Source organism: Ranitomeya imitator, chromosome 1 (genome assembly GCF_032444005.1).
Source record: "Ranitomeya imitator isolate aRanImi1 chromosome 1, aRanImi1.pri, whole genome shotgun sequence".
Taxonomy (NCBI): domain Eukaryota; kingdom Metazoa; phylum Chordata; class Amphibia; order Anura; family Dendrobatidae; genus Ranitomeya; species Ranitomeya imitator.
Window position 1 is genome coordinate 336496513 of NC_091282.1, and position 15388 is coordinate 336511900.

General features: G+C 45.4%; 1 protein-coding gene across 4 annotated transcripts in view; it reads right to left on the reverse strand.

Annotated features, from left to right (window-relative positions):
* The window catches only part of MVK (mevalonate kinase), a 45337-nt gene that overhangs the window by 29404 nt on the left and 545 nt on the right, over positions 1 to 15388 (reverse strand). For 2 of the 4 annotated variants that reach the window (XM_069759390.1, XM_069759407.1), the window contains exons 2-6: positions 14568 to 14656; positions 13150 to 13300; positions 6014 to 6158; positions 3970 to 4125; positions 3781 to 3884 (exon numbers count right to left, since the gene is read on the reverse strand). In XM_069759390.1, the coding sequence (XP_069615491.1) occupies positions 3781 to 3884; positions 3970 to 4125; positions 6014 to 6158; positions 13150 to 13300; positions 14568 to 14656 (645 nt within the window). Of the gene's footprint in view, positions 1 to 3780; positions 3885 to 3969; positions 4126 to 6013; positions 6159 to 13149; positions 13301 to 14567; positions 14657 to 15180; positions 15268 to 15388 lie in introns of those variants that run through there. The other 2 variants (XM_069759398.1, XM_069759416.1) reach the window with 2 other exon arrangements.

Sequence of the window (15388 nt, forward strand, 5' to 3'; positions counted from 1 at the left end):
GCCATGTGCCCAAACAGTGGTTTACCCCCACATATGGGGTATCAGCGTACTCAGGACAAATTGTACAACAACTTTTGGGGTCCAATTTCTTCTCTTACCCTTGGGAAAATAAAAAATTGGGGGCAAAAAGATAATTTTTGTGAAAAAATATGATTTTTTATTTTTACGGTTCTACATTATAAACTTCTGTGAAGCACTTGGTGGGTCAAAGTGCTCACCACACCTCTAGATAAGTTCCTTAGGGGGTCTACTTTCCAAAATGGTGTCACTTGTGGGGGATTTCAATGTTTAGCCACATCAGGGGCTCTCCAAACGAAACATGGCGTCCCATCTCAATTCCAGTCAATTTTGCATTGAAAAGTCAAATGGCACTCCTTCGCTTCCGAGCTCTGCCATGCGCCCAAACAGTGGTTTACCCCCACATGTGGGGTATTGGCATACTCAGGACAAATTGTACAACAATGTTTGGGGTCCATTTTCTCCTGTTACCCTTGGTAAAATAAAACAAATTGGAGCTGAATTAAATTTTTTGTGAAAAAAAGTTAAATGTTCATTTTTATTTAAACATTCAAAAAATTCCTGTGAAGCACCAGAAGGGTTAATAAACTTCTTGAATATGGTTTTGAGCACCTTGAGGGGTGTAGTTTTTAGAATGGTGTCACACTTGGGTATTTTCTATCATATAGACCCCTCAAAATGACTTCAAATGAGATGTGGTCCCTAAAATAAAATGGTGTTGTAGAAATGAGAAATTGCTGGTCAACTTTTAACCCTTATAACTCCCTAACAAAAAAAAATTTTGGTTCCAAAATTGTGCTGATGTAAAGTAGACATGTGGGAAATGTTACTTATTAAGTATTTTGTGTGACATATCTCTGTGATTTAATTGCATAAAAATTCAAAGTTGGAAAATTGCGAAATTTTCATAATTTTTGCCAAATTTCCGTTTTTTTAACAAATAAACGCAGGTACTATCAAATAATTCTTACCATTGTCATGAAGTACAATATGTCACGAGAAAACAATGTCAGAATCACCAGGATCCATTGAAGCGTTCCAGAGTTATAACCTCATAAAGGGACAGTGGTCAGAATTGTAAAAATTGGCCCGTTCATTAACGTGCAAACCACCCTTGGGGGTAAAGGGGTTAATGATTTGGTCTAGCTTAGAACCAAAGAGACGAGACCCCTGAAAAGGCAGGCTGGTAAGGGACTTTTTAGAAGACAAATCCGCCTGCCAGGCCTTAAGCCAAACGGTTCGGCGGATGGCAACCGCGTTGCTGGACGCCTGAGCCCCACAAGACGCGGCGTCCAGCGAGGCGGAGACCAGATATTCACCCGCGTGAGAAATCTGGTTGGCAAGTTCCGCCAGCTGTCCGGACGGAACCCTGTCCAGGATGCCCTGACGGAGCTGTTTGGCCCATTTGGAAATGGATTTTGAAACCCAAGTGGAAGCGAAGGCCGGGCAAAGACTAGCTGAGGCCGCCTCAAAGGCTGACTTCGCGAAAGATTCTATGACCCTATCGTTAGAATCTTTCAGAGATGCTCCGCCGGACAGTGGGAGAACCGTGTTGGTGGACAGTCTGGGAACTGGAGGGTCCACTGAAGGAGAAGCAGTCCAATTAGCGGTGAGCTCCGGAGAGAAGGGATATAACACGCCAAGTCGCTTTCCTCTCTGAAAGCGTCTGGTCGGGTTCTCTCTTTCTCTAGCCATAATCTCCTCGAATCCCGGGTGAGGAGCGAAAAAACTTGAAAGGTGGTTTAGCCCGTCTAAACGAAACCGCCTGATCTGCGGGTTCCGTAGAGGACTGTTTGATGCCACAGGTTTGATTTATCGCTCCAATAAGGTTCTGAACCATATCCCTCATGGTAGCGATTTGGTTCGAATCCAGCTCCGAAACATCCTCCGAGGGCGCATCAGAGAATGCCTCGCCTGACTCAGGGGAGGAGGATCGGGAGGACGCCGATCGCAGAGGAGGACCGAGGGGCGAGATGGAGCGAGAAGAGGACTCAGACCGGCGTTTCTGTCTGGACCTTTTGCGGCTAGCCGTGGACGGCTCGGACGGAATTTCCTGCGACCCGCTGGCTACTGCGGGGGTGTGCAGGGGTAACCGATCCAGCACGGACACCAGGGTTTGAGACACCCGTGTTAAAATCGGCCACCGATTGGGACAGAGAGGAGGCCAGCCTGGGATAGGGGTATCACTCTCGGGCGGATCGGCCGGGGGATCCTGGGCAGTGTGAACAATCAGGTTGCTGCAGGACTGACATATGCAAAGTACTTGACTAAGACAGAAGAGGAAGAAGCAGGAGGATGAGAGCGGCCCCCTTTAGAGGTAGACATTTTGAGAAGGTCCCTGAAGAAAATGCCAGCGGGTTAGGGGACAGTGGGGGGGTGTCAGTCTGCAGTGCAGCTACTCACGGACCCGGTCCTGGAAGATGTTCCGCTTGCGGTGGGTCTCCGATGAAAAGAAGGTGGAACTCCTGCCCTGAGGTGCTGTAGTCTGAGTGCGGTGGCGATGTGGGGGTCGCGCTGCGTGAGCACCTGCTCCTGAGAAGCGGTGAGGGCCCACAGACGTTGTCCCTGGAAGAGGGGCGGAGTCAGCAATAGAAGCGCCGGTGGGCAGGGCACGGAATGTCGGGCGGGAAAAAGCCCGCCCACAGAAGCGTTAGTGGAGAAGCGTTAGTGGAGGAGCGTGGGACCGGAAGTAGGCCCCGGCCTAAGCCAGGACCTAAATTAGAGGCCGGCGCCGCCGGAGAAGGGAACCGCGGCGCCGGAGCTGTGAGTCGCAGGGACTGAGTAGAGTGGCAGCCTGCCAAGGCCGCCCGGGAAAGCGAAAGTGGCGGGGTCGCGGCGCCAGAAGTATGCCCCGGCAGAAGCCGGGACCTAAATTAGAAGCCGGCGCTGCCAGAGAATCGCGGCGCCAGAGCGCCGCAGAAAGTAAGTGGCACGGCATCCTGCCAAGGACGCCGTGCAGACACAGGACGCATTGTGGCCGCCGAGCAGTGAGGCCGCAGGGGGGAGCGGCGCGGCAGCCTGCTCGGCTGTGACACTGTAAGGGAGACATTGTGGTGAGCTGTGCGGCTGCAGGGAGAGCACTGCGGCCGCCAATGAAGGAGAGCTTAGGAAAATGAGAAAATTTGCATTTAGGATTTAGGGGCTACTATGCCCCCACATTGCGAGGGAGGACCGGGGGACATCTGAGAAAAGATCCCGGGGGAATGGAGGGGAAATACTCACCTAAACATCCCACGCCGTTACTAACCTGAGGGGAATGAGACGTCCACGGAGCTGTGATGGACGTCCTCGTCTCCTCCAACCGACAGGCTCTGGTAGGCGAGTGGGTGGGGGACGGAGCCAGGACCGGACTTCTGAGCACGCTTGTGTGCTAGGATCTTGGTCCTGGGTAGGGATCTATGAGGATACGGGGTGGCAGTACACGCCGTACTCATAGTCCGCTTTGTGGGACTACAGGTGTGACTGTTCACCCTGTATCCCTTCCGGAAAACCTGGAAGAAAACGACGCACATTGAGGTAGATAAGGGTCTAATGAAAGACTCGTGTCCACCTCCTACTGACACTAAGCTAAACTGACGAGTATTATGCCAGTCGGTGGGGTGTACACTGCAGAGGAGGAGCTAACTTTTTTATTTGCATAGTGTCAGCCTCCTAGTGGCAGCAGCATACACCCATGGTTCCTGTGTCCCCCAATGAGAGGCGATAAAGAAACCATGGCTAAGTACTATGTCTACATTGACAGAATTTACCGCAGTTACATACCCCATGTTCCTACAGCATTGTCCACTCCGGAGGGGTTCCCATGGATGACCTTCTCACCCTGAAAAGCCCAACCATTAATGAGATTCAATTCCGTGTGTGTCCACCTGTCACAGCAATTACAAAGTTACATTAAGACAACATAAATTACTACAAGATTTCTAGTAAAACTTTTCAAGCCCAGCCACGTACCCAATGGTGTCAACATCTTCCTGCGCTGGAGAGGAAATCTTTCCGGTTGAGGTTAATAGGGCGGCAGCAATACTCACAGAATATGCTGCACTAGATCCCAAACCCGCTCCTGTAGGCAGCTGAGACCAAACCACGACTTCCAAACTTGACAATTTTCTAGGTAATTTAAAACAATTTATAGGTCAATGTGCCCATCTGCTGTTAACTAGGGAAAGAAATAAAACAAACATTTCTCAATTCAGGCTATATAATTATATACAGTTAGGTCCATATATATTTGGACAGGGACAAAATTTTTCAAATTTTGGTTATAGACATTACCACAATTAATTTTAAACAAAACAATTCAGATGCAGTTGAAGTTCAGACCTTAAGCTTAGATTTGAGGGTATCCACATTAAAATTGGATGAAGGGTTTAGGAGTTTCAGCTCCTTAACATGTGCCACCCTGTTTTTAAAAAGGACCCAAAGTAATTGGACAGATTCAATAATTTTAAATAAAATGTTCATTTTTAGTACTTGACTGAAAACCTTTTGTTGGCAATGACTACCTGAAGTTTTGAACTCATGGACATCACCAGATGCAGTGTTTCCTCCTTTTTGATGCTCTGCCAGGCCTTCACTGTGGTGGTTTTCAGTTGCTGTATGTTTGTGGGCCTTTCTGTCTGAAGTTTAGTCTTTAACAAGTGAAATGCTGCTCAATTGGGTTGAGATGAGGTGACTGACTTGGCCATTCAAGAATATTCCACTTCTTTGCTTTAATAAACTCCTGGGTTGCTTTGGCTTTATGTTTTGGGTCATTGTCCATCTGTAGTATGAAACGACGACCAATCAGTTTGGCTGCATTTGGCTGGATCTGAGCACACAGTATGGCTCTGAATACCTCAGAATTAATTCGGCTGCTTCTGTCCTGTGTCACATCATCAATAAACACTAGTGACCCAGTGCCACTGGCAGCCATGCATGCCCAAGCCATCACACTGTCTCCACCGTGTTTTACAGATGATGTGGTATGCTTTGGATCATGAGCTGTACCACGCCTTCGCCATACTTTTCTCTTTCCATCATTCTGGTAGAGGTTGATCTTGGTTTCATCTGTCCAAAGAATGTTCTTCCAGAACTGTGCTGGCTTTTTTAGATGTTTGTTAGCAAAGTCCAGTCAAGCCTTTTTATTCTTGATGCTTATGAGTGGCTTGCACCATGCAGTGAACCCTCTGTATTTACTTTCATGCAGTCTTCTCGTTATGGTAGATTTGGATATTGATAAGCCGACCTCCTGGAGAGTGTTGTTCACTTGGTTGGCTGTTGTGAAAGGGTTTCTCTTCACCATGGAGATTATTCTGCGATCATCCACCACTGTTGTTCTCCGTGGGCGCCCAGGTCTTTTTGCATTGATGAGTTCACCAGTGCTTTCTTTCTTTCTCAGGATGTACCAAACTGTAGATTTTGCCACTCCTAATATTGTAGCAATTTCTCGGATGGGTTTTTTCTGTTTTCGCAGCTTAATGATGGCTTGTTTCACCTGCATGGAGAGCTCCTTTGACCGCATGTTCACTTCAGAGCAAAACCTTCCAAATGCAAGCACCACAACTCAAATCAAATCCAGGCCTTTTATCTGCTTAATTGAGAATAACATAACGAAGGGTTTGAACACACCTGTCCATGAAATAGCCTTGGAGTCAATTGTCCAATTACTTTTGGTCCCTTTAAAAACAGGGTGGCACATGCTAAGGAGCTGAAACTCCTAAACCCTTCATCCAATTTTAATGTGGATACTCTCAAATGAAAGCTGAAAGTCTGAACTTCAACTGCATCTGAATTGTTTTGTTTAAAATTCATTGTGGTAATGTCTATAACCAAAATTAGAAAAATGTTGCCTCTGTCCAAATATATATGGACCTAACTGTAGGTTAATTAGAAGTGATTTCTGTGTAAATTTTATTTAAATGAAAATCTTGTAAGCCAACACCCAAAAGAAGACATATAACCCCAAAGAGGACAACTAGGAAGTCCTTTCAATAATTTAGAATCTGCCTACACTTACGTGCCACAGATGGAAAGGTAAAGATAGAGGAATGCCAAGACAGCCAGACTTTCAGTATCTTTGGTTCCATTGGAAATGCCTGCAAATGTCTTTAGAAGATCCAGCTGTTCTGGGCTAGGACTTACTGGTCCAGGTCCTGGAGAAGCTAGACAAGTGAAAAGCACATGAAAAGACTAACTCATGGATTGCACATAGAGTCAGTCATGGACAATTGATATAATTCTGTGGCTCTGACTGCTGACTATGTGCCAAGAGCAAACCCATAAAAGCCATATATCCTGGGCCCAGCAATGTACTCTCTTATACTCCACAGAAGCTCACTTATGCTGATAGTATGAAAAGCCGGATTACTCACCGGTAATACTCTTTTAGTGAGTCCACGACAGCACCCTACAGGAGAGAGGGATCCGCCCCACAGGAACAGGAAACCTACAGAAAGATAAAAGGGGGAGGTCCGCCTTTCCTCCTCAGTTTTGATTTCAGAGTACCCGGAGGACCGCCAGTATTAGGCAAATATAATTTATTTCATCTTCAAACTTATTTGCTCATGTATGATTAAAAGAATTTTACTCAATAGTAAGTACTATATTAACTTAGGGAGGGATGTAATAGGGTGCTGTGGTGGACTCACTAAAAGAGTATTACCGGTGAGTAATCCGGCTTTTTACCCCTCGCCACGACAGCACCCTACAGGAGATCTTTCAGAGACCATCACCTAGGGGGGGGACCACCGTGCTGAGGACAGTCCTGCCAAAGTCTAGGTCAGAAGTTGACGATAGGTCAAGCCTATAGTGGTTATAGAAAGTAGAAGGATCTGACCAAGTTGCCGCCTTACATATGGTTTCTATTGGGACGTCTCCTCCTTCGGCCCAGGAGGATGCCATAGCTCTGGTAGAGTGTGCCGTTATGCCTTCCGGAGGGTTTTCTTTCCTCGCGGAGTAAGCCAGTGTGATAGACTCCCTGATCCACCGGGATAAGGTGCTTTTTGTGACTGCATGACCCTTCTTGTGACCCTGAAAGGATATAAACAGAGCCCTACACTGTCGCCAGCTACTGGTCCTTTCAATGTATTTTAAAACTACTCTTTTAACATCTAGAGTGTGATATTTACATTCCTCAGGAGTGGAAGGGTTACTGAAAAAGGTGGGTAGGACTATTTCTTGTGACCTATGGAATTTCTTCGCTACCTTGGGAAGATAGGAAGGGTCTAATTTAAGAATCAACTTATCCTGAAAAGTTAGCAGGAAAGGTGGATCTATAGAAAGAGCTTGGATGTCACTGATTCTCCTAGCTGAAGTCAGTGCTACCAAGAGGACAGTTTTAAGTGATAAATATTTAATGGATACTGAATCTATTGGTTCAAATGGAGAGTCTGTAAGGGCTTGTAGAACTAAATTTAGATCCCAGGGTGGAATTCTAGGTATATTAACAGGATTTATCCTTTCACAAGCCGTGATAAATCGGGATACCCATCTATTTCCTGCAATATTATGGCCATAGAGGGCTCCCAGTGCTGATACGTGAACTTTTAACGTATTTACAGCTAAACCTAGTTCCCTCCCTTTTTGAAGGAATTCCAATATAGATTGTACCGGAATTTCTGATGTGTTGGGAGATTTATGGAACTGTAGGAATTTTTTCCAGATTTTTGTATAAATTTTTGTAGTAGAGCGTTTTCTACTTTGGAGGAGTGTGTCAATTAGTCCCTCGGAAAATCCCCTTAATTTTAGCATCTGCCTCTCAAATTCCAGGCCGTCAGATGGAGATTGTCCACCTGGGGGTGGAGAAACGGACCCTGGAAGAGAAGGTTGGGTGTCGAGGGGAGGACCCAAGGGTCCGAAACCGACATGGCTTGTAGGCATGAGAACCATGGCCTTTTGGGCCAGAATGGTGCTATTAGTACAACTCTCGCTCCATCCTCCCTGATCTTCCGAATGACCTGTGGTAACAATATTATCGGAGGGAAGGCGTACGCTAGACTGTATTGCCAAGGGGTTTGGAAAGAGTCTAGAATGTCCGGATGATCTGCTAACGATAGGGATGCAAATTTCTGGACTTGCCTGTTTTGTCTCGTGGCGAAGAGATCTATTTGCGGACAACCCCATAGGGATACTATCCGTTGGAAGATATGATGGTTTAGGCACCACTCTCCCTGCCTTAGGGTATGTCGACTTAAGAAGTCTGCCTGCTGGTTGTTTTTCCCCCTTATGTGAACTGCAGTGAGGGATAATAGATGTTTTTCTGCCAAGTCCAGAATTTTCCCAGCGGAAGACATCAGAGTCTCTGATTGAGTACCTCCTTGTCTGTTTATATAAGCCACTGTGGTGGTGTTGTCGGAAAGGATTCGAACGTCTTTTCCCCGGAGCTGTGGGAGAAAATGACATAAAGCGTATCTTACTGCATTTAGTTCTTTCAGATTAGATGAGTTGTGGTATTCTTCAGTGTCCCATAACCCCTGGCAAAAATAATTTCCCATATGAGCGCCCCATCCATGAGGACTGACGTCAGTGGTTATAATATGAGATGGTGTTATTACCCATGGAACACCACTCATCAAATGGTTAGAATCCAGCCACCACGTTAAGGAACATAAAACTTCCTGGGACAACGTTATCTTTGCATTTAAGCTAAGTAGCCGTCTTTCCTCTTGGAGGATTTGGTGCTGCAGTGTCCGGGTATGGTATTGTGCCCACTGGACTGCAGGTATACAGGAAATAAGAGATCCCAGTAATGACATGGCTTTTCTTAGGGTCATGTGAGGATTATTTATTGCTGTTGTGACTTTATGTCTGATGAGTGAGATTTTTACCTGAGGGAGCAGACATTTTTGAGTTATGGAGTCTAGATGGAACCCCAGAAACGCTTGGAGTGACAGTGGAGCCAGTCTGGATTTGTCGATATTGATTATCCAACCTAGATCCTGTAGAGATGAAACTGCATGAGCTAAACTGTCAGCACACTGAGAAGCTGAATTTCCGATGACTAAAAAGTCATCTAAGTAGGGCACAATTAATGTCTCTTTTTGGCGAAGATAAGCCATCACCTCTAGAATCACTTTGGTGAAAATCCTTGGCGCTGTAGAAAAGGCCGAAGGGCATGGCTGCATACTGGAAATGACAAATCTTGCCTTTGATTGCCACCGCTACCCTGAAGAACTTCTGGTATCTGTCATGAATAGGGAGATAGTAATAAGCATCTTTTAGATCAATGCCCCCCATCATACAGTTTGGAAAAAGTAACTTTATGGTGGATTTTATAGACTCCATTTTAAATGTATAATTTTTAATAAATGAATTAAGCTTTTTGAGGTTTAGGATTGTTCTGAATGAACCATCGGGTTTGGAAATTAAGAACAGAGGAGAATAGAATCCTCTAGTCTCCTGTCCTTCCGGAACTTGGACTAAAACCCCTTTTGATAATAGGGTTTGGATTTCACTCTCCAGGGCCTCCTGTTGTATAGGCGAGCTGAGAGATGTTATAATGTATGATTCATGGGGAAAGCGAGAGAATTGTAATTTTATTCCATCTCTGACTATATTTAAAATCCACGAACTAGATGTAATATTTTCCCACTGGGGAGTGAAAAATTTTAATCTGCCCCCTACTGGAATGGTTATATCCTCAGAATTTGCTGTCTTTTGGGGGGTTGGGTCTTCTGAACATGGTACCTCTTTGTTTATCTTCCTTAGGGAACCATGTTGACGACCTGTCCGTCTGCCTTCTCTTGCCGAATGGCCTACTCTTAAAGGCTCTCCTATAAAAGGGAATAGAGGTATCAGGAAAAGCCTTTTTCCTGTCTTTTGCCTTCTTGAGTATGTCATCTAAGGTTTTTCCAAAGAGGAACTCACCCTCACATGGGATTGCGCATATCTTAGATTTGGATTGTGCGTCCCCTTTCCAGCTTTTCATCCATAATGCCCGTCTTGCATTGTTTACCAAACCTGCGGATCTAGCTGCTAGGCGGAGAGAATCTGCAGACGCGTCCGCCATAAAGGCTGCTGCCCCTCGTATTAAGGGAATAGCAGCTCGTAATTTTTCTCGTGACATTTTATTCTCAATGCTTTGGTCTAGCTGGTCAATCCAGATGAGCATTGACCTGGCGGTACAAGTGCTTGCTATTGCTGGCTTAAATATGCCTGTAGTTGCCTCCCAGGATCTTTTAAGGGACGACTCGGCTTTGCGATCTAGAGGGTCTGAGAGTAACCCCGCGTCTTCAACAGGCAATGTGGACGGCTTAGAGGTAGAGGCAACAGCTGCGTCAACCTTAGGGATTTTGGTCCACGTAAGTAACTCATCATCACTAAACGGGTATTTCCGTTTTGATGCTGAGGGCAAAAAACTTCTCTGATCTTGTCTCTCCCATTCTCTTTTTATTAATGCCTTCACTGCTGGAATGACTGGAAAGCATTTCCTTTTCCTCTCCGCCAAACCCGCAAACATTATATCTTGTGTGGTTTGTGCGCCCTTTGTTTCCTCACATCCCATAGTGTCTCTTATTGATTTCACTAGATTATCCACACTATCTAAGGGGAAACATGAACGTCCCTCAATTTCTGAAGATGATGATGATGATGATGCAGAGGCTATAGAGATATCTGAGAGTACGGCTTGCTCACTATCAGAATCTGATAAAGGTGTTGGCTTTTTGGATTTACTTTTTTGTGGTTTATCCTGTGACATAGCCTTTAACTCCTCTCTTATAATAGCGCGTAAGTCCGTAATAGACACCGCTGCTCCTTGTGTGGTTTCTGCTATACAATCCTTGCAGAGTTTTTTGGGGTATGAGTCTGGTAGGGGCTGGCTACATAAGGCGCATTCTTTATGTTTGGTTTTCTGTCGTTTTTTGGCCTGGTCCAAATAAGACATAGCGAGAGGAGGAGAAAGAGAGAGAAAGGAGGGGAGACGGCGTCAGCTTAATAGGCAGAGTTATAAACTCACCCAGTGAAGCTTTCTATTACCGGATCAGACGGCCGAGATCCTTTGGATTTATCCACTGTGTCGCTCTTCCGACCGGCATCTGATGATCCTCTGCTGGAGCGGTCCTTGGAGGGAACGGAGTCTCCTGCTGCAGGATCCATGGCACCTGGAGATGACATCTTGCATCGCAGGTAACAGTGGTTAGCCGGTTTAAATAGAGCGCCATTTTTTTTTTTTTTTTTAAGCGGTACTGCGCATACGCGAACTCGCGCTACCCCCACCGCTGATCTCGGCCTGCTTACCCCGGAAGTTTAGCATCTACTTCCGGGGTGAACTTACTAATGGCGGTCAGCGTGCGCGGAGCGGCCTCTAGTCCCTGGATCGCCATGCAGGAAGCTCCTCTCACTCACCCCTTCTGCCGGGCGAGGAACTCCCACGCTGAAGCCGCCGCATAACGCAGATGCCGGGCGGCTTTCTCCGGACCCGGCCATCTGTATGCCTCCCAGACGAGGAGGGAGCCGTCTAGCGGAACTCCCCCGACGCTGCTTCCAGGCTGCAGCCCCTGCCGTTCCGAAGAGACTGCACAGGCGGCGTGCATGCCCAGGTACTTCCGTAGCTTCTTAGAGTCCTGTCGTTCCCGCAGGAACAGGAAACCTAAACTGAGGAGGAAAGGCGGACCGCCCCCTTTTATCTTTCTGTAGGTTTCCTGTTCCTGTGGGGCGGATCCCTCTCTCCTGTAGGGTGCTGTCGTGGCGAGGGGTAAAAAGCATCTTGAAGCTTGAGAAATACCCTGCACTAGCGGTGAACATCTGGAAAGCCACTGAGAATTGGATTTCTCATAACTCCCTTGAGACACATTCACACTCAGTTTCCTGATGTGTTCTAACTGGGGAAAAAAAATAAAAATAAATAATAAATTGCTGTAAAACACCTCTGGGACAGAACAAAGTATGGGGCACATTGAAATACAACATGCCTAATCCTTTTCCTTTATCTGTTTGGAGTATGATGACTCTCTCCTAAGACAAAAAGTAGACTATCGATCACTTGACAAGCGCTTTTGACTATATTTTTCTGTTTATGTCTTAAAGGGAATCTGTCCGCAGGTTTTTACTACTTCGTCTGAGAGCACCATAATGTAGATAAAGAGACCCTGAATCCAACAATGTATCACTTAGATTACTGGGTGCAGCTGTTCTGACACAATCAGAGCTTTTAGATTAAGAATGAAGCAGAGCTGAGGAAGCTAATCCCGCCCACACCAGGATCCGAATGTGAATGTGAATGTGTGTGTGTGTGTGTGTGTGTGTGTGTGTGTGTGTGTGTGTGTGTGTGTGTGTGTGTGTGTGTGTGTGTGTGTGTGTGTATATATATATATCCATCCATCACACGAGGGGGTGGTGCTGGATTAGACCGCCACTGGAACCTTACACAGTTCGTAAACAACAGCAAGCACTTTGACAAGTGATACATCCCTGAATTCTGTGTTTCAGCCTCTATCTTCTGCTGTCATCAGATTACATAGCAAAAACCCGCTTACAGATTCCCTTTAAAACGCAATGCTGATGACACCCATTCCTCCAGCAGATGGGCACCCTTGTGAAATAAGCCTTTTAGTAACGAACACCTACATCTATATATAGGACAGATGGGTCTAGATTTCTCATATTTTTTTTAAATAAAGTCATGGTCAAAAATATTTGGGTTTTCTAAATGATCTTCACGAGTCAAGTCAAAATCCAAGCAATCTGCTAAAGGAGTTGGTCTATTTTTAAAGTGTAACGGTCTGTCGGTTTGCTCTGCTTAAACTGGACTTGTACCATCCACCTCGGAATCAATACTTAGCCCATTGATTGGCTGCAGTGGTCACATGCTGTAGATGTGATGACACCACTGCAGAGGTATCAAAAAGGATAGAGAAAGATGCAGCATTTCATTGAACTTGATATTTTGCTCCCGTTTTCCAGTAAATTATGTCTCATTCATAACTAGAACTTGTCCTGCAAAAAGCAAGTCCTCATACAGATAGGTTGATGGGAAAGATAAAAATGTTATGGTTCTTGGAAGAAAAGAAAGAAAAGAAAGAAAAGAAAGAAAAGAAAGAAAAGAAAGAAAAGAAAGAAAAGAAAGAAAAGAAAGAAAAGAAAGAAAAGAAAGAAAAGAAAGAAAAGAAAGAAAAGAAAGAAAAGATCGCCTGTTCGGGAAGGGATTAAACTCACCGTGGAAAGAAGGTACCAGGGTCTGAAGGTCAGAGACTTTCCAGGTCAACTTGGTTCCAATATTTGGCAGGTTAACTACCACAGCGCCATTATCTTTATTTGGCTTCAGTCGAAGGAACGTTCTTAAATTTAAACCTACTGCCAAAGCCACCTAATAAGAAGCATAAAATGTACAATGCAGAGATGTCATGATAAGATATAGTAGATACTTATTGGAAATAATAAACATATTTAGAAACATAGACATATCTCCCAACATTCATAGAAAAAAAAAAAAAAGAGGTAAACTGTGCGGTGTGCCTTTAAATAATCTGATCCCTGTATTGTACGGGTTGCTACAATTAGAGGCATGCCAAATATTTCTGTCTTTTTGACAATTTGTGATATATTTTAAGAAAAAAATGCATTAAAAAGGTCATTATTATCACAGAATGATGACGACCTTTCTAGAATAATGTCTCCAGCCACATAACACACAACTATACCAATACTTATTGATAACTTTACCTTTTCATTTATAGAATTTAGTAACTCACGTCAACTTAACACTCAATGTTCTCTATCCCCCACTTTTTTCTTCCCCCTCTCATTAACCTAAACATATTTGAGCTAAAATTGTTATATTAGATTTATACAACTATGACTACACCGTCAAGGAAACTATATCTTTTTTTTTTTTTACTTAATCCGTCATATATTTCCCCTTGCGAGGGGATCTTTGAACAATTATGATCTATGTTATTCATGTTTAATGATATTTCCTGAAATAAAAAAAATTGTTGAAACTAAAAATGTCAATATTCTAATTGTTTTTCATTACTTTTTTTGGTAATTTTATAGAAAGAAAAAAAAAATCTCTTATTTTACTCCTAGAATACAAGTATATAGAGATGCACTGGAATGTAGAGATGCATTTCTATGTACCAGTACACCGTGCCTGTAATGAAGAATACCAGTCACTTTCAAGCACAGAAACTTCTCCTATCCTTGGAAAGGCAGCCTTTGGCTCATTGCTGCAGCTGCTGACTGCCACGCACGAGGTCGGGTGTTGGAGTCCTGGGAACGGCCACATTTCAAGATAAGTGAAGTAGGAGTTAAAGGAGTGTAAGTATGTAGAGAGCACAGACAGATGTCAGCCCGCGCCCCGGAGTTGGAGGAACTACTGGTAAATGAATTCCTCTGTAACGTGCAGTGAGCCTCCATGACAGGAGACAGTGACGTTCGGCCATATCCTTGGCCTCCTAGGACATCACTGTCCGGCTGCACCCAGGATGGTTGGCAGCGATGATAGAGAAGCTTCTAGGCATTCCAGTCGCTCACTACTTGAGAAGATTTCCTCACTTATTTCTCTGTATACCTATTTCGATAATTGCGCTTCATGCGTACATACGCAGGCACGAGCCGGACATTCGCCCTACCTTCCCGTGCACGACAGCATGCTCTCCATGTAATAGGACCTTCCCTGGAGCCGACACCAGCAGTTCTGTAGCCGTCATCTTTGGTACTCCTGGAATCAGAAAGGTTCGCAGGTGATTTGCAGAGAAATCTGCCCCGTGTTAGTGTCACTGTGACCTCAGGACCACTAATCCTAGAGTATAGCCCCCTCACTGATCTGCAGCTGGTGACTGACACAAGCCCCGCCTCCTTGGCCAATGTGGGCGTGGCTTAGTGATGCTAGTGCAGAATACTGCTGCGGTCAGTTGTCTCACAGCCAGACACGGGAAAGTGAGGAGGAGGAGGGGGGGTATGGCTGATCTCCTCACACCCACTGATGAGGCAAACAGTGCAGAGTCCTCGCTGGCCCTAGATGCACAGTGTGGAGAGAGTACACAGACCCTGGTGCTGTAGTACGCTGCGGAGTAATGTGCCCGGCAACCATTCCCCTACACTTGGCCCAAACTTGTCCCCACCCCATAAAGTGACAGGGATGAGCAGTGACCGGCTTTACCCTGCAGCACATCTCACCCTCTGTACCCGGATATTGTATATATAGCGCCAGCCCTATGGTAGCAGTGCACACCGGGAAATTACCTGCGCTCCCAGCCGTCACCTCGCTCCTACCACCTGAGCCTCCTCACATCAACCAGCAGCACTCACCGGGAGCTCCGCCCACACTGCGACGCACCAATCAGCACTTCTACAACTCACTCACACTCCACCAATCAGCATTAGCCGCTGGACTTCCGCTTTTTCCGCCAATAGGTGACGGTCACGCCCATTTCTCCCTTCCAATAGCTAA